The 18,671-nt window shown below is 41.3% G+C and overlaps 2 protein-coding genes across 2 annotated transcripts in view; one reads left to right on the top strand and one right to left on the bottom strand.

Moving 5' to 3' along the window:
* Positions 1 to 2,476: 2,476 nt before the first annotated feature.
* Positions 2,477 to 16,390, bottom strand: CUNH4orf33 (chromosome unknown C4orf33 homolog). The gene is made up of 9 exons (XM_090289004.1): positions 16,315 to 16,390; positions 13,802 to 14,001; positions 12,254 to 12,335; positions 11,200 to 11,387; positions 10,129 to 10,189; positions 7,788 to 7,839; positions 7,462 to 7,661; positions 5,335 to 5,486; positions 2,477 to 4,472 (listed from the first exon to the last, which is right to left on the bottom strand). Exons 4-8 carry the CDS (start codon positions 11,378 to 11,380, stop codon positions 5,381 to 5,383), a joined length of 600 nt encoding a protein of 199 aa, XP_090145130.1. The 5' UTR covers positions 11,381 to 11,387; positions 12,254 to 12,335; positions 13,802 to 14,001; positions 16,315 to 16,390; the 3' UTR covers positions 2,477 to 4,472; positions 5,335 to 5,380.
* The window catches only part of SCLT1 (sodium channel and clathrin linker 1), a 73,118-nt gene continuing 70,661 nt past the window's right edge, over positions 16,215 to 18,671 (top strand). The window contains exons 1-3 of the mRNA XM_090289046.1: positions 16,215 to 16,244; positions 16,932 to 17,168; positions 17,518 to 17,632. Coding sequence (XP_090145172.1) covers positions 16,215 to 16,244; positions 16,932 to 17,168; positions 17,518 to 17,632 — 382 coding nt within the window. The remainder of the gene's footprint in view (positions 16,245 to 16,931; positions 17,169 to 17,517; positions 17,633 to 18,671) is intronic.

Genomic DNA, 18,671 nt, shown 5'->3' with positions numbered 1-18,671 from the left:
TCCTAGACACAACGCACAGCAAATCCAGGTGCCTACAGCGATTCCACAACCCACTTCCTAAGGGGTCTGCAACTTGCAGCTTGAACAGTTACCGACATAAATACATCATTCTACTTCATTACTTTCAAAAAAACTGGTCTTCTCAGAAAGGAAAAAAGGTGTATTGTCACTGTTGCAAACAATAAAATAGGAAGGACAGGGAGAGGGACATTCACAACCTTTAGGCTTTCTGCACGAGGAGACTAGAAAGTCGTTTAGAATAAATTACTGATAAATTACTTCAGCTTCTAATACGTAGCTAAAAAGCCATTACAGTTATTCCAAGTTACTCAACGGGTGTGAAGTCTGGGTGCCAAAATTGTCCTGTCTTCTAAAGCTTGACTTTTGATCTTTCACAAATACCAAGTTAGGAAAAGCAGTTAGTATAAGAGGCAGCCTGGGTTTTCTTCCCGTCTCAGCTTCTACCACACTCTGATTCATCCCCTATTCGTGATAAAGACTAAGAGATTTGCATTCAGATTAGCCCCGAGTCCACCCAAGTCCACTTGCCTCAATGACAGTGACGTTGCTGCAATAAATGAAACGCAAGCGGGGCCTGGGGGAAAAGGGGGTCTCTCTTTGCGAGTGGCTTATTAACAAAGAGGTTTGAACACTCATCTTCTCTGAGAGTGTATGCACCGTGAAGGAAGGGCTCATGAACACCTTTTATCTTCCACAGTATTTTTATTTGTAGAATCAGGTGACAACCTGGGACAGGGCTCACAGTAGGCTGATTTTGGTTTAACAATTCCAAACAGCGGTGAGGAACTGAGAAAACGGGACATGAGGAAAAGGGAAAATAAGGCGTGTTACTGGTTGGTCACTGCTGTATACAGGCAACTGGAGTGTGACCCTTTAGGGACCCTCTGAGGAGCGATGGGGGACTTCAGAATTCTCCATCCGAGGAATGAAAGAGAGGAGTATGGATCCACTGACTCCTATCCTCATCAGTCAAGAGGTGTCCTTGAGGTGTCAGCTCCGTCACGCACCCACGGCAGCCGACGTGTGAGAATGGCGAAGTGGGATCCCGCGGATGGTCCCCACGCTGAGGCAGCAGCGAAGCCCTGGCAGGAAGCAAGGTGCTGTCACTTCCCTGAGCACAACTGGTGGCCAGAAAGGACAGGGGCGGGGTCACAGGAGCTCTCTAATGAATGCCCCAGGGGTAAGTGCTCTAATAAAGCAACATATAAAACCCTATGGAAAATTAAACAGGAAAGCAGAGATGATCCTTGGGCTTTGAGGCGTGGGTAGAAGTACTGCGGGCTCAGTGTAATGCATTTTTATTGAAGTATCAGATTAATTATATTCATTTTCTGCCCCCAAAGTCTAACATTTATTTTAAAAAGAGGCAGATGAGAAAAGAATTTTTCTGCAGCAATTATTTTTTTTTAATATCAAAAAAGTGTTCTAGAGCTAAAAGTCGGTATTTTCCTCCGGATGGTCACTTATGCTTTACTGGCTGGCACGGGGAGGGGGGGCTGAACAAGCACCTGAATGCACGGACCACTGTGTAATCTATTTAGGTGGGAGAAGAGAGAATCTGGGGGACACCGTGGTGAACAATTCAAAACCCTGGGAGGACATGCACTCACGCACACTGTAGTTCTCTCCTGATTCTGAAGCAGAAAAACACATTGGAAAGAGCTATTACAAACACCCACTCCCAAATCTTAAGTTTCTATAGGGCGCATTGTTTGTATCTTATTAATGGGCACACTTTCCAAAATTCCGTGGTTACACTGCATATTCCTTTCAAAAGAAAATGTTTTTATAATGTGTTATTGTTTGCTTGGTATTGGAAGTTGTTTGCTTGGTACTGAAAGAAGGAACGTATCTCTTACCTAGATGAAAGAAAGTTAAGAGATGCTTAAGAAATCTTTAAAAGTTTTTAGAATACATAATACATTTCAGAAAGCTCACAAACCACAACTTGCAAATTTAATGTTTTATACGATTGTGTGTGATCTACAGTTATTGCGGCTTTACTTTTTCCCCACATTATAAACAGTAATGATTTATACCTGAACCTGTGATTCAGAGTGACAGAGTCACTTCTAAATTCAGGATACTCTAAAATTTATCTTATTTATGTACTCATAGTCTTATATGCATTTATAAAATTATTTCAGGTACCTTATAAATAAATCATTCTAGATTATTTTATGTATTTTCTATCCACAATTGGTAGATTGTTACTGTATCAAATTAGTTACTACTGTCAATTTTTAAAATAATTTCTGAATTTAATCGCAGATGCCTAACGTTGTCGCCATGATATGTAATTGCAGTGCTTTTTGTTTTGTTTCGTTTTTCTTGGAAAGGAAGTGTTTCTCTTACACCAGCTATCTTTTCAGATAGGGAAGATACTTAATAAGTGAAATAAGTTAGTTGATAAGTCACATTTAACCAGCACTAATGATTATTTAATGGAACAGGATAAATTTGAAGTGAACGCTATTTTATTTATAGTTTATTTTATAACAGTCTTTTATTAAGGTATATTTTACAGGTAGTAAAATCACATATCTTAAAATATATACAGCTTAAGGAACGTTGACAAATGTATGCAGGTATATACCCTCATCCAGATCAAAATACAAAACATTTCAACCACCCCAGGAAATTCCCTCCCGCCCCTTTGCCAGGTATTTGCACCCCCTGCCCTTACGCAGAGTGGTTGTGGTTCTGACTCAGGATAGCCTAGTTTTGCCTATAATTGACCTTCATATAAAAATGACACAGTATGTTGTATCTGTTTTATTTTTCTCAGCATAATGCTTCTGAGATTCACCTAGGTTGTTGTATGTATTAACCAGCCATTTTTTTTTTTTAATTTAACCTTTATTGTATTTGTTTCCACTACCATTTAGCCCCCTCGGACCCCCAGGCCCCAGCCATCACCACACTGTTGAGTATTCCACTGTCTGGCTGTATCGCATTATCCGTCTACAGTTTGGCTGTTATGAATAAAGCTGCCACGAACACCCATGTCTCTTGAGTACATACGTAAGAATGAAACTGCTAAATCACAGCGTACGTATGCATTTAACTTTACTAGAAATTGCCAAAGAGGTCCCGGGCGGTTGTACCATTTTACCTTCCTACCCATAGTGCGGGGAAATTCAGTTACTCCATGTTCTCATTAATGTTTGGTATTCCCAATGTTTTTTTTCAATTTCAGCCAGTTAGCCCTGGTGTGTATGTTGTAATTTTAGTCACTCAGTGGTATCTTGCTGTGGTTTTAACTCACATTTCTTTGGTGGTAAGTGAAATTGAGAGCCTTCCTATATACTTATTGGCCTTTTGTACATTTTCCTCTGCCAAGTGTCTGTTCAAGTCTTCTGCTCCTTAACTGGCTTGTCTGTTACTGATTTCCAGTTCTTTATATGTCCCACGTAAGAGTCCTCTGCCAGATGTGCATTTTGAGTATTTTATCCCAATCTGTGACTTGACTTGCTTTTTCACATTTTTACTGGAGGCTTTTGATGAGGAGAAGCTTTTAATTTTGATGAAGTCCAATTTACTTATTTTTTTCTATTTCAGTGGATGCTTTTTATGTCCTATTTGAAATGTGTCTCTTTTGGATTGTGAAGATTTTCTCCTGAAACTTTTTATTTCCACCATCACAACCAGGGCCATTTTTCTGTAAGATGTTACGCAGAGGTCAAGGTTCATACTTTTTCATGTTTTTCCAGTTATTCCAGCAGCATTTGTTGAAAAGACTATCCTCTCCCTTTTAAATACATCGGCACCTTTGTCAAAAATCAATTGAGTCTATATAGTTCACTTTCTGGTTTCTCTATTCTGTTCCACTGACATACAACATATTTGTCTGAATTTACACGAAGGCTATATTGTGTTCGCTGCTGAAGCTTAATAATGGTCTTGATTCAGGCAGTAGAAGTCCTCCAGTTTTATTCTGCTTCGAAATCGTTTTGGCTGAGGTCCTTTGCATTTCTTTCCTTTCTTTCTTTTTTAATTTTTACATTTTGTAATTGTATTTTTTTCCACTACCATTGAAACAGCTTGTTCATTTCCATCCCAACAAAACCTTCTATGATTTTTAACGGGGATTGCATTGAATCTGTAGATCACTTTGGGGAAAGAAATTAAGCAGTTTATTCTCCCCGGAACAAGTAGGCAGTCCAAACAAATGACGCTACTGTGCTGTGTGGAACCCAGGCTCCTTTGTCTTTCTACCCAGGTGTCCCTGAGTTGGTTCCTCAATGACCTATGTAGCTAGTGCAATACCTCAGGTATTCATTCTGCAATTCTAGGAGAAGGACGGGGGAAGGCAAAGGACAAAGGTCTATGGCAGCTGAGTCTCTCATCATTAAAGCATCTTTTCTGGAAGCCCCACCGGATGCTATATATGGTACTTATATCTCATTGACGTGACTGTTTTATAGGGTCATTTCTACCTGCAAAGGAATCTGGGAAAACACAATTTTTGAGAACTCCTAAAAATTAAAGTTCTGTTATTAAAGAAGAGGAGAAAGGATATTGTTGGGTAGGCAACTGGGTATCTGTACCAATAATGAAGGTTTTTATGCAAAACTGCTAATCTCTGAGTTAAGAATGCTAGAGAAGGACCAGGTTTGGTGGAGAAGTTCATAGATGACCTACCAGATGGCTTCAGGCTCTGAAATGTGTTACAACTGAAAATTTGATGTTTGAAAAAAGAGAGAGTACATTCCTATACATTGTTCAATAGCATTAAGAAAACAGCGTTTTATTTTTCTTTATAATAAAAACAGAAGCTGTTCAAATTCCATTTCTCCTACAGATAAAAACAGTCATAAGACAAGAAAAACAGCTCATTAAATAAAACATGTATCTTAATTATGCCTTAACAGATGTGGATTTCCTGTTCCACTGAAATAGGTCATTGTTTTCTACCCATTTCAAGAATGGACAAAAGATTCTAAGTAAAGAATTAATGTATATTACAGGGAGTTCAAAACTATGCAAATAAGGCGTTCCTGTCTCAGGCTGGCTGAGGTTTAGGGAAGTAGGAAGGGAAATAATGATCTGATTGACAGAGTCAGGGATATCTGGGGTAAGGGTGACGCTGAGCAGGTGACAGACCTCATTAACATCAAGGCTCCTGGACTAAATAACTCAGAGAAAAATTTTAACTTTATAGATACAATCATCTACAAGCTTTCCATTTCCTTGTTAATTTATACACAATTTGCTGGAGAGATACTATACTTTCATGGACCTTATGAAAATATTTATTGTTGAGATGTATTCACGGTATCTTGAAAGAGATTAGAGTTGGTATTGATTTACCTTAAAAGGTACAGAGAAGAAATGATCGATGTCACCTACTGTCCTCCTACACATCCTGTTTCTCTGCTGACCACAGGTCAGACTCTGGCTGTTTCCATTCTTCCCCAAGCAGTGTGTTAAAACTGAAAGGCTTGAAGTATTCCAGACGGTGGCTACATGCAAAGGAAAAGAAGGTGGGAATTGAAGTGAATCATGCGTTTGTGAAATAGTTGTTCTGAAGGGCTACTCATTCTGTCACAGCTGTGATAGCAGAGCGTTCTATTTCAAGAATACCAAAGGTAAGTTATAGCCTGTATGTGTAATTTTCCCACTCTAGCTCTCAAACATTCAGCTCTGAAAACATGCACTCACATCCCAAAGCACTCGCCTCTAAATTCTACAGATAGCTCCCTCACAGCGGAGGGGAGAAACACAAATCAACCCTCAGATCCTGACTCACTCCATCTAGCCTTAAACAAATCATACTACTGCATGGTCTTAAAGACGGTTGATATTTAAACTTTGATACAGCTTATATTAGTCATATAAACAATTGTTTTTAAAAGTTTCGGCTCCATACATGAGAGGACAGACTCCTTTGCCAAAGTGAAGGAGGCCAAAAACAAGTATTAATCCTAGTTCTTTTTCTTCCCGCAAACACTGTTTAACCATGACAGAGATTTCTACTGCGGCCTGATGTGGACGGAAAGGCTGAGCTGACGGCGGCGGAACTCAGCTCTGCAGGAAACCACTCTGCCTTGCTCTGCCCTGCTCAATGGTACACTCATACTTTTTCCTAGGTTGAGCCTGCAAAACATATAAATTGAGGAGCCGAATACGCCATCACATTAAGGAGCCTAAATGTAAGAAGCAGCGAGGTGGTGAAGAACCAGAGGAACAAGCCACCTGGATGTGCGGGCCCCGAGTCCGCTGCCCCAGGCCCCCGTCCCATGCTGCTCCCCTGGCCAGGCTGAGTCGCCACTGCCAATCCCAGATGAAGAGGTTAAGGAACCAACAGCGAAGGTTAAGGGAAAAGAGGGGAGGAAGAGGCTAGTTAGAAAGGTGCAGGACTGGGAAGAAAAGCAGAGGGGAAAGTATGTCAGGCAGGGAAAAGGGAGAGGCTAGGAGAGATGCAGGCAAAATGGAGAGAGAGCAAGGCAGGAAGGAGAAGGCAGACCCCCGGGGAGAGGAGGAGAGCCTTCCCTGGGGGTAAAAAGGCAGAGGGGTCGGCCTGCCGTGGTGCACAGCCCACTGGGACGTCTCTATTCAGGCTCTTCCGAACACAGAGACTCACCACAGTCACGGCCACACCGAGCACACCCAGAGATCTAGGGAGCCGGACCCCCAGCTTGCCCCAGGACGGCACCTGGCTCTCCCTCTAGGCGCACAGAGCGTGCCACTGTCCGAGACATCCAAACGGCTGGCTGGGAGCGGGGTCCTCCTTAGGTGACAGCTACAAGATGAGGCTCAAACGGGGCAAGTGCAGGAGATGCCTGGGCTTCCGTGCCTCCTACCTCACAGGGCCAATCTCTCTTACAATAAAGCCCCCAGACGGAGCTCCTAGGGTCCCCACAGGGACCATGACTGTTACAGGGAAAACGGAAGCCATGCTGCCCCCACCGGCCATCTATGGTTTATTCCTAATACCACCAATCCAGACGCAATTTGCCAATCAGGGGTCATTTTTATCATAAGCCACGTTGCCTAGAAACCTAGTTGACATTTTTATCCTTATGGGGTGACCAAGGGAAGAGAGCTAGGGAGTTAACTAAAGGTCACATTCGCACGCAGCAAGGGAGAGAATTTATTGACCCTTTGTTCACACCAAGAACCTGGATGCCTCTGGCCATTTAGCTCCGAAAGGGATCATAAGCGAGTCTGCTACACTCTACACCAGCTGTTGCAAGATTCACTAAGCAAGCCTTTTCCCACTGCTGTGGAAATACGAGCACTGTACTTCCGGCAGTGGGAGAGACTAAGTCTGTCCACAGTCAGTCCGTCCAGCATGTTTGCCGTCAGGGAACTCGGCATCCCTCTAGGTGCTTACACACATGTGTATCCTCTAAGCAAAACTGCTGTCCCTGCTCTGCCAAGAATGTCCAAAAAACTCTCACAGTTGGAACGTATCTTCATTCATTCTCTACTTACAAATCAGGTTTTTGTCCTGACTGCAGCTCATGCCGAGGTACAGGGTAAAGAGCTTCGTAGCTTCTTTTCTCTTTTGATCCATGAATTGCAAATGCATTGAATTTTGTCACGTTTGGTGGAAAATAATTCCAAGGAATACAAGCTCTGCCCTCCCATTTTGTCTCTCCTCTGCACACTTTGAATGACAGAGCAAGTTCTTGCTATGGAAACAATATGTGAAATATAGAAGGTAAATTTGGATTTATACTTTAAACATATACATTAAGTATTATATATACGATATATCTTCTACTTCAGAATTTTGTCTTTCATTTTTATTTACTTACTTTCCACACATTTCTTCTTCCAGATAATAAAAGCACCAAATGCTGTCCGTGGCTGTCAAAATTAAAATTCCTCATGAGTGTTTGAAAGAAACAAACATTATTTTCTTCGCTATCCTTCATATGTGCAATGTGACTAAATGTCCAAATAAATAAGAAGCAATATAAATATTAGATTTATATTAGCTACACATGTTCAGATTGCTTTTGATATTCTTTAAACACAAAATTATATAAAAGACTTCAGTTGGTTAGATGATGCAAAGTGTGAAAAGGAGCAGGGTGGGTATCATGGTATTTGGAATGTGTCATAAAACCAGTTTCGAAAACTAAAGCACCTTAAGAGAAGCTGGCACTACTTTCCAGGTCTGAATCCAACAACTTTCCAAAAGGTTATCTCTATAAGAAAACTCTTGAAGCTCATTAGGATGATAGCAAATACAAAATACAGGTTGTCTAAAACTTCATTTGTCTGCCTCTAGAGTCTTCCTGCTTTCAACCATTAGTTCAGACACCAATATCACATTTTTAAAGAGAAACAAAATAATTCTGAAAAGAAAACTCAAATAGGAGAGCATAATTGGGACTAGCCAGGTCAATAAGAACCAAAGACTTTCAAATAATTCCATGAAACAAACGTTTTGTCTTTGGGAAAGACTATATCTGTACATTTCTATACAGATAGTCTTTTGTGAACTTTCCAAGGAGGATTTTCTTCAGCAAACTATTCTAGCAGATGACAAGTACTGTTTTCTTCTGCTTAGTTTTACTGTTATTAAGCAAGCTTAAGAACATCCTAGGAGAAGTAAAAGTTCTTGTAAATTGAAACAACAATATTCTTCACATTACTTTCCTAGAGATTAATTAACTATTACAGGAGTTGACTGCCTGAAGCAAAACCATGATTCTTGATTATTGACTGTCCTGATATATACGAAACCAAAGTACGCTGAGGATTTTTTTAACTTTTAGAACTTAATTTTGTACATAATGATTATTATGTAATATCTTAACAAAAGAGAATCTAATTATTCTCTTCATCTAGTATTAAGTCACCACTTTATGAAAATAAATGGGCATTTTTATCTAACAAAAGTAAAACTAAGGATGAAACTAGAATTCAAGTAGATCCAAGTTCCTTACTGTCTTGCAGACAAGTTATAAATCTCTTTGCTTTCGCTTTCTCTCCTATATGTTGAAAATAATCACATAATAAGTGAGATTTTTTTTACATCATGTAACAGTTTAGGACAATCAGTCATATTTTTCAATAAAAGATTTTGGCACGTTAGTTGAAAGGTGACATGCAAAGATATATGGTCTTCTTCTGAAAAATATAATTGCGCACAGCTAGATTTTCCAAATTAGAGTTAGCAGAAAAATTAAAATAAGGAAAAGAAAATATCTAAAATCTCATTTAAGTGAATCCCAAGACTACAAAGGGACAGAGACTACTGGATATTAAATACTGAGAGATATTTAAATGTCATTTAAACTGAATAATCACAATACAAAAAGAATATTTCATTATTACCTTACTAATTTAAAATTTGTTACAATATAGATGAAAGGTGGACATAAATTAACTTTTTCAATCTACAGGACAAAAACTGTCAACCAGGTAAAGAAGGTTCCCAGGAGAATGGTTAAGTTTGAACAAAGAGAGTCCACGCTTAATATTTTAAATGAGTCTAGGGAAAGCTGTGTCTGATTTATCCCTGGCACTGAATGCAAAGCGACACAGGACACACTCAGTAATGAACGATGAGCAAATGGAGGAATACATGAATACATTTTCATGGAATACACAAATTTAAAGTGCAATCTAGCCATTAAAAAAAATTCCCTAAAAGAAACATTTTCATAAACTAGTTTAATTCATTATATCTATGTCTCTCTTCATTTCTGAAGATATAATAATGCAAATTTATAGAGTAAATCATAAATTTGTTTTATAACAATTTTTCATTTTTCAAAAAAGAATTATTTTTACATTTATTAGAAAAACCAACCACACGAGTAAAACAAACCTTACGCCAACGTAATATTCTCAAACATTTACGTATGTTCAGGGTGGGGCAGCAGTGGGTTTACAGCGGTTCATGCGGAAAATGATACAATAATTAATGAACAATAATACCAGAACAAACTGTGTTTTGCATACTCTCAACTGTAAACCTTTTACCCACCCTGTTCTAAACATATATTTTAAATTATACATTTACTTGAAAATAAGGAATTATACATAATTCAGATTAGCATTACTATGACCACATGATTTATAACCAAAAAACATGTGTTCAAATTACGTGGTAATGAGTTAGAAAAAAAATTTTATACTTACGGGCAAAGTTCAACTTCCAAATATTGTTCCGTAATGTCATTCAAGAAAAATGTTTCCACAACTTTTGAAAACAGAAATACAATATACTGAGAATTTAATTTTGCTTCAAAAATAACTAATTTTTCTATTCCTTTAGAGTTCAAAATAAATTAACTCATTATTTTTAATTATAGCTCTATCCCCCATAGGAAAAGGAACAAAGAAAATAAATAGACATTGCCTAGAAATAAATCATCATCAAACTTTCCCATATCGGATGGCCATAAATTAAAAAGATTAATAAAGGCTACTGCTGGTGCGGCTGTAAAGAAATCAACATTATCACACGGACTCTGAGCCAGTTATCTTTTTCTAAGAACTTATCCTAAGGAAATAATCAGACAACCTGAAAAAGAAGTAAATATAATGCTAGTCATCAAAGTATTGCTCAAAAATGAAAAATTATCTAAATGATTATATCCTATTATGCAGGATTGTTGACTATTACATAAATAAATCTTCTAATTTACAGGAAAGCTAGGACATAAACTATAGAATGGCATTATAAAGAGCATTTCAGATAGGTAGCGTTGGTAGCTTAATGTGGAGACATTGGAAGGGAGCCATACAGCAATCCTGAAACTGTGATTTATGAGGTCACTTGTTAGTACGTACAAAACAAAAACTACATCTCATGTGGAAGTTGATGGAGTTTCTGTAATAAGTAAAACACCTCACAACGTCCAGAAAGCAGGTTTATAAGTCTAATGGGGCGATCTGAAGACAGTGAAAGACAGAACAGAAATACTGAGTTTTTCTTAAAATAGGTAGCAGAGGTAAAGGAGGGACGGACGGCAGTAAGTTAGAAACCTGGATTTGTTGTTGCCATTTTCCCCCGTTCTAGGTACACAGCTGAAGTCACGGAGGGAACATGGAGACATCAGAACGAGAGACTGGTAGGAAATACCACGCACTGCACGCATCAGTTACTCAGAAGCACTCACTTCCTTACAGCGAGATAAAATAATAGCTCTGTGAGAGGTTATTATACAAAGATTTATGTTTGCAATAAAATACAGCACTTCCCCTTACCCTCGTAGTCCCACAGGGCGTTGAAAGGCTTTCCTGGCTCTCCGAGTGGGGCTGGAGGATCATTGAAAAACGGACCGCTGACTTTCAACATCACTCCTCCGTCCCCCGGATCCAGCCCGACAAACACGGGCTCGTGATTCACAGGAAAGCCATCCCAAGTGTGTGTGATTTTAAAATCCATTTTGACTCTATATATAAAGAAAAATATTAAAACAAACTCTTTAACAATACACCAATGTTTCCTTTAGTTAGAAATAAAATGAAAATGTCCATGCCCGATGGCAGCGGGACAGGACAGAGGCAGTGACCAGAACACAGTTTCCGAATCTAAAGGCCATTTGTGTTACGGCAAATCACAGACACTGAGTTCCACTGTAAAACAGGTAGTTGGATCCTAAAAGTTTTGTGACTTTAAGTCTAGATCCAAATCAGTTTATAAAACCCTAAGTCCACTACAGAAGTTCTTCATGTACTTAACGCCTATAAGCATGATGAGTGTATGTCATCCTTTGTCATTTACTGTAAATGTGCAGGTGTCTGAACCATTCACCCCCTGGGAACCAAGATCTTTGTAATAAAATTCAATTTGATTTTTTAAAAAAATTTATAAATCAGCAGAAGCACTGCTGTTAACATCTGTTTAAAAAACTTTTTTTTTCTTTTTGGGGGGAAAAAGTGGGGCTCCAACCATTTGAAGGTTAGTAAACTTTAATATTGTCTTCCTTGATCTCAGGGTGTAGATTTCCTTAGTCTAGTTCAGAGTTTAAATGATGGCAGATTCTTTTTCCATTTTCAACTGGAGAAAAAGGATTAACCAAGCAAGTGGTCATCTAACACTTAAAATATCAAAAACTAAAAAGGTTAAGTACGTGTGACACAAGAAGTATTTGTATTTTATATGGTTTCTTTAAGGATTAAATGGAAGGACAGAGCATTCCATTAACAAAACTATATTTTGTTGAAAACGATGAATTGGGCATTTTATAAACACTATTTAATTTCACAAGAAACTTGCAGATAAAGTATTATCTTCAGTACAAACGAGGAAACTGACTTGTTCAAGGTCACATGGCTGGCAGCTCAAGAAAGTGAACCAGTGTTCGCCATGTTTTCCCGGATGAAGTCACTTCGGGAACCTGCAAGGAGATGAAAACTTTATTTTAGGAGTAGTGGATTTGCCAAATTACACCAGGTCCTTATGCCTTCCTTGTTCGTAAGATAATCTTGATTAGGAAATAACTATACTTTCAGACTGTAATTTATGTATCTAAAGTCTTCGAAGGCATTTCCTTGCTACATGTTATTTTTACTGCAAGTAATAAAGTACTAAATTTTGAATACGTTTATTTCAGTGAATGTGTATGGAACACCAACTACGTGTCAAGCATGGGGAGATCCAAATATATAAGCTCTGTTTCACATAAGGAATCCCACAGCTCTGAAAACCTTTTTGTAAAGTAGGTAGCTTTGCCTAATTTTCAATACGTGCTAACAAATTTTAACAGACAACCTCTAAAATTAAAAAGTAGTTCTGGTCTTGCCACCCATTTGCAAGTAGTAGCATTTCAGAAAAGGATAAGTTCAGTAATTTATATTGAAATAAGCTCAGTGAATATTAAGACTTTATAAACTGATATGGACTTTAGTCCTGACTTGCATGCAATAAAATACTTCAGTAATAAATTTACTTTCTGTAGCTATAATATCCAGATACTTTCTTCAAAAATAAATGTATAACCTTCTACTCCCAACTTTTGGTACTAGTATCTTCTTATAGCACATAGGAAAAAATAAGAATAAATAAAAATATTAGAAATGTTCATTAAACCTGATTCTGGCACAACATGCTGAGAGGATATGCTGTTCTCCAAACTTGGAGCTTGACAATTTTTGACGATCCCGGCAAAATATAGCTCAGCAGCTAGGAAGTTTGGGTAGACTGATTCAGTTTGCATACATCCCTTAGATCCGCAAAAATGCTGCACACTAAAGGGAGCTCTGTCCTAGTCAGTGATTTTCCAGTAGAAAATCATCTCTCTCTCTAAATGCAATTAAACCACATCCAGTGCTGAGCTCCTAAACGTGGCCTGTCTTAAAAGAATGTTTACTATGAACACTGCTTTCCCCACTGTTTCATCAAAAACAGTAAAAAAATAATAATTTTAAATGAATTGTCACGCTTTTCTTATACTATGCAAAGACCTTTAAAAGGAAATGAAGGTTGAGGAAGGAAGCAGAACCTTGGTGCACTAAAAGTTTAGGAGAGGGAAAAATATCCCCGAACGTTAAAAGAAGGAAGTTATGGAAAGGAGTTTTCTCAACAGAACGCTTTGCAAGGAAAATTTCCAAATTCCTTTATTCACGAAATTTTCTTTAGTTTTCTACAAGAATGACTTTTCAGTTTCCACCCTCCGCCCCTTCCCTGCCCCCAAATTACAAGAGAAAAGGAGAAATGAGGAAGTCAGGCTGAGAGTAGGAGTAAAATGTGTCTGCGGAAGGAGGCAGCTAAAAACCTAGTGACTAGAGGAAAAGCTAACAACAAGCCTGCAGGAAGGGGCAAGAAATGTGAGTGAGGAAAGTGTAGCAGGAGGAGAACACAGACCAGGAAGCTCTGCTCAGTCCAGGGCTCCTGCTTCCAGCGAGATCACTGGAGAGGGCTGCGCCCAGCGCCTGCAGATTCTCGGGGAGGGACCTGGCGGACTGAAGCAGACGCCTGATTCTTTCCAGGAAAGGAAAACGCTGAAGGACCACCAGTGAACATCTGAAGACTTTTAATCATTCCGCTGAAGTGTGAGCAGTTTTCTAGGAGAAAGAAGAGTAACTCAGCAATCAAAATCTCATACAACAATTTGAAAATCAACTGTCAACTATTAAGACTAAAATAGAACTAAATGCAACCAAAGGCTAACCGGTTATATAAGCCAAACCTGGAAATTATATTATACTCGCTAGAAACAGTATTAGCCTAGCACCTACCTTAAAAGGTTTTTGTAAGGATTAAATTGGCATATATATCATTATATTATATATACACATTATTTGAACACTGCTGGTCATATAGTAAGTATTCAAAAAAGGTTATCAACTTATTAGTAAAGTATATAGGTTTGCTTAAAGAAAATACTGTTTTGTTCAAATTATTACTACTACATGTTTCTGAAGCGGTTATCTTTTTCTTCGTCAAAAGAAACTAGAATAAGACAAAAGCAGATGAACTGTAAGCACACACTTGAGGGTCAGGCACTACTTTTAAAGTGTGGGAGTCATAAGGAGGGTTTTTCTTTACTTTTCCAGAAATCGTGTCTCCACAGCACCAAGAAGTTACTTCTGTTTTCACTTAAAACATGAGCACTGGTACCACCATAGCAGATATACAACTTGAAGGCGCCGTTTTAGTGAAACGCGCAAATACTAACCACATTAGCTTTCTTCCATTGAGAGACCCACGTAAACTCCACACAGGCCACAACTCTTGAAAAGGTCTATTAAGAGTTTTGAATTCCGTAACTTCACCAGTTTTGCTTGTGGGGTCGGGGGGCAGGGTGGGGTGGTTATGGTTAGTGATGTCCCTAAGGGGAGAAAACGGTCACAGGTAACCGCAGTGAACTGTCTACCTTAATGAAGAGTATTACATGTGTGATTTAAACAGCCGTGAGAAGGTCAAGTCCTAAAGCATTCCTTGGCTGATTAGCAACTGTGGGGATGAGTGTTTTCTTAAAAGAAAATAACAGCTGCTGTGTTTGGCACCAAAGCAAAGGTAGATTTTTAAATGGCTTTATATCTTGACCCATTTCTGGAATAAGGAAGCAGTTCTGTACAAATCTCAGAATGAAAACAAAAGGGGTAAAAGTGTGACTAAATTTCACCTTTTTACAGTTTCGCTTTTAAAGTTACCAGTAGAATACTTGTATATCGATTACAAATTTGCTTCCATCTGAAATTTTTGATGTTTTCCCCAGTTACATGAGTATAAAACATATTTTCAGTCCCATAATCCTCACTTAATTACAATCTTTAAAAAAAAGGTACCTTATTGTTGTCATGAACAATGTCAACCATGACACGTCAGTTCATACAATAAATTCATTTCAAAGTTTGTGCCAGTGGGTATTATTGGTGGTTTCTGAACTGAAGTGGTTGTAGAAAACTAGCCTATGAGACAGGATAGTACGACTGGCCCTTGAGATCATAAAATACGGTTAAGTGTTCTAGAAATACACGGTGCGGTTCTTGTTGGTTCAGTCCTAACTATCCTAGCAGTTTTAGCATTTGTCAACCTATTTTCTTTCATTTAGTGTCTCCGTCACCCAAGACACCGGGGACTTCGTGACCGTATACAGGATTCAGTGTATCCAGGAGGCGCTCTTTGCTTTCACCAACGCTAACATATCTTACCAACTTATAGCGCAAATGTCAAGTTTGTAACTATTGGTTTAATGCCAGCTTAAACCACAATAGGATAACAGGCAAGGTCCAAACGTAAGAGAAGGTACAAGCAAGACCTTGGGGGGGGTCAATGAAAAGTTCATGAAGAAAAGCCACACCCTGGCTTTGGAAAGAAGGGGTGGAGCCGGCACACCCCATTTCCTTTGCCAACCGGTTTTTGTTGGGACATTCCGCCACAAAACCAATCAAGTTCAATCTTCACTGACTCAAAGCTAAATCACCCTCATGCGTGGTTATGAGATACACCGGCGGATGTAACAACCAGTCTTCAGAGGAGGGGACCACCTTACTCTCTCACCCGTGGGAATGGAGACAGCCCATCAACAGGACCTCAAATACCAAACTGGACACAGCCGGACCCATTTTTTAAATTTCTTAATACATTCTGCTAACATTACTTTGCGTATACAGTATCACCCTACTGAGGACGGGACAACATTTAACTGTTAAAGAGAAAGCTAAACTGAGCTACATCTATGTCTGTCCAGTGAAACTACTTCCGTAGAAACACCATCTATTCAAAAGCACGAAAACTGACATTTTGATGGCTAGCGTGGCCATTGACCGCCATGGTCATTTGCAAAAATAGAAAAGATCAGGTTTACATCCCGACAGAGCCCAATTTTAATGGAAATTGTGATCCACCCACAAATGCAAAGTTTTGCCCACCTCTTTCCTCGAAAACAAAGTACCCTTTGTCTCTCCTTTGCGTGACATTGCACGCGAGCGGAGTTCCCCCGAAAGAGACCGCCGCCGGGTTTGCGGGACGCCGGCGTACCCCGACTACGTGCCTCCCGGCCACGCAGTTAAGTATTTAATCGGCGCCTGTCTCCTTCCTCCCTGGGCCCACGGAGGGCACGCCGGCACGCGGTTTCTGCAGACCACCGAGTCCGTACTCAGAAACCCTGCAGAGGGTCAGCCCCGGCGGCGACCTCCGCGCACGCCAGCCTGGGGGCCGCCCCCCGAGGCAGGACCGTAGCGGCTCCCCACCCCTCGGCTCGCGGGCGCGGTCTCCCGGTCCGGAAGTGCTCGCACCAAAGTCCCGGGGAACTGAAAACAGGGCTTTCCTGGCCGACCTACGTGTACATTTGGAGGTGGCGGTTCTTTTTAAAAGAATCAAACAAAAAAGCAGCTGGGTCCCGCCAGCCTTCCCGCCGCCACTCCGCGGGCTCAGCGGGCTGCAACCACGTTCTCAGCTCCGTTCGCCTCTGGACAGATAACCAATAGCGTGCGAGGACGCTAGGAAGCGTGATGGCGTCAGCGCTGACGCCGGCGTGGTGACGTAGTGGCGTCGCCGTCTCCAAGGAGCGGTCCGGGCACGGCTTTCAAAGTCGCAGGCGGGCCGAGTGGACTTCCGCGGCTTTGCCCGGACCGTCCTGAGATCGCCAGTCACTCCGCGAAGGACGCCGCCACCGGGCTGCCCGCCGGCTCCCTCCACGCTGTCGGGGGCCCGACAGGACCCCGAGTGGCCCGCGGGGCGCCTGTGTCCACCCGCGTCCCCGATCGCCCCGGCTGGGATTCGTGTAAACGTGGAACCGAAGGCACTTGGCGGGCCCCCAGCAAACCCGACCTCTGAAGTCTCGCTCCTGAGCGGGGACTCGGCTGGGACTCGGGAGGAGGAGGCGCGGCGCCTGCGGACGCCGCGTGAAAAGGATGCCGATCGCGGCGCTTGACAGCCGCCGGCGCGTCGCGGTCGTTCTGTTTTCCCGCGCGGCGATCGGTGTGTCTCTTTGAGGAAAGGAACGCGGGTGAAGCTCCAAACTCCAGTTTTATCCAAATGGCCGCAGAAATCGACCCCCTGGGAGATAACAGTAAGCTCCGTAGCCCTTTATTGAGAATTCTGATCCGTAATTTTTAAAGTCATCGTTGCAGCTACTATTTTGTGAGTGCCCGTCGGGCGCGTGGAAAGTTGTGGAAACTGAAGTCAGCTGCCGAAAAAGCTGGCGGAACATACGAGGATGTGTCTCTGTCTCAGCAGAACCGTTTGGTAAATCCTTGTAGGTTCCTGAAGCTTCCGTGGGACTTGAGTGTCAACGCTAAACATGGTTGTGGTGCTTCTCACGTGCTCCGGGGCAATGGGAGGGCAGTGGCCAGGAAGCGGTCCCGAATCTGCCGTCAGAACCGAGAGGCACAGCGCAGGCCGTTTGTTCCGAGGATGTGTATTGTCCTCGTTTTTCAGTGATGTGCCCGCGCTGTGGAAGCAGAGCTGCTACCAAGGCGAAGAGGACAGGTGGACTGTCCAGGGAGGCGAGAAGGGAACTATGGAAATTCTAGAAATACGCCGGACTGGCAGCCACTGCTAACTCCTGTGCCTCGGTCTCTTCCTAGGGTTGTTGGCATGGTTAACTTAGGGTTGAGATACGTGAAGGATTTGGGGTGGTATCCGACACATAGTGCTAAGCAAATATTAACTCGTGCAGGCTTGTCGTTGACCGTGGTCAAGGCAGGTGCCGTGGGGCTGAAATGTGAAGTGCTAATAATGGCTTTGCTCGGCCTCCCAAATAGAACAGGGCTCAGAGGTTTGAAATAACAGTGCGTGTTCAGGCAGGGGAGGATCAGTGATGGATGCTGATGGCACCCCACTTGTTTCCTTTACTGGTACGTCCCCTGTTAGACCAGCCAGCTGACCGTCTCCCACCTCCCCGTGACCTTCTCTCCGTTGGCTTCTATGGTCCTGCTGGCCTCTTTTCATTTGTTCCATGTGGATTTGGTACTTCTCACTTGGCACCACCATGTGACATTGCCTCTTTATGACAAAGCGTCAGCTTTATACATCATAACCCCGCCAATTCCACACCTAACCATTCTTCTAGTCAGCTTCTAGCATGTGTGCAGTACACTGTTCTTCCACCTCCACCTGAGAAGGGAGGTCTGCTACTTCTTGGGGACCTCTTCAAAGAGGGGCTTGTATATCCAGCTAAGAAATGAAGGCTTCATTCTTGTTAGTGGGGACTGTGGGCCGTGGAGATGGACACATTGTTTTCCTTTCCTTCTCTAAACTGTCTTTCACAGAGCAGAACTTTCTA

Source organism: Furipterus horrens, unplaced genomic scaffold (genome assembly GCF_987537825.1).
Source record: "Furipterus horrens unplaced genomic scaffold, mFurHor1.1.pri manual_scaffold_10, whole genome shotgun sequence".
NCBI classification, from domain to species: Eukaryota; Metazoa; Chordata; class Mammalia; order Chiroptera; family Furipteridae; genus Furipterus; species Furipterus horrens.
The sequence above is the reverse complement of the archived record's forward strand: the minus strand, read 5'-3'. Positions and strand labels throughout refer to the sequence as shown.

Bases quoted from the DNA above. Each gene is read 5' to 3' on its own strand.
- CUNH4orf33 (XM_090289004.1), bottom strand. From the start codon at position 11,380: ATGGATTTTAAAATCACACACACTTGGGATGGCTTTCCTGTGAATCAC. The intron at 10,190-11,199 runs GTAAGGGGAAGT...TGTTTTCAAAAG, and splicing joins CGCCCTGTGGGACTACGAGG to TTGTGGAAACATTTTTCTTG. The intron at 7,840-10,128 runs GTAAGTATAAAA...TAATTTTGACAG, and splicing joins TTGGAAGTTGAACTTTGCCC to CCACGGACAGCATTTGGTGC.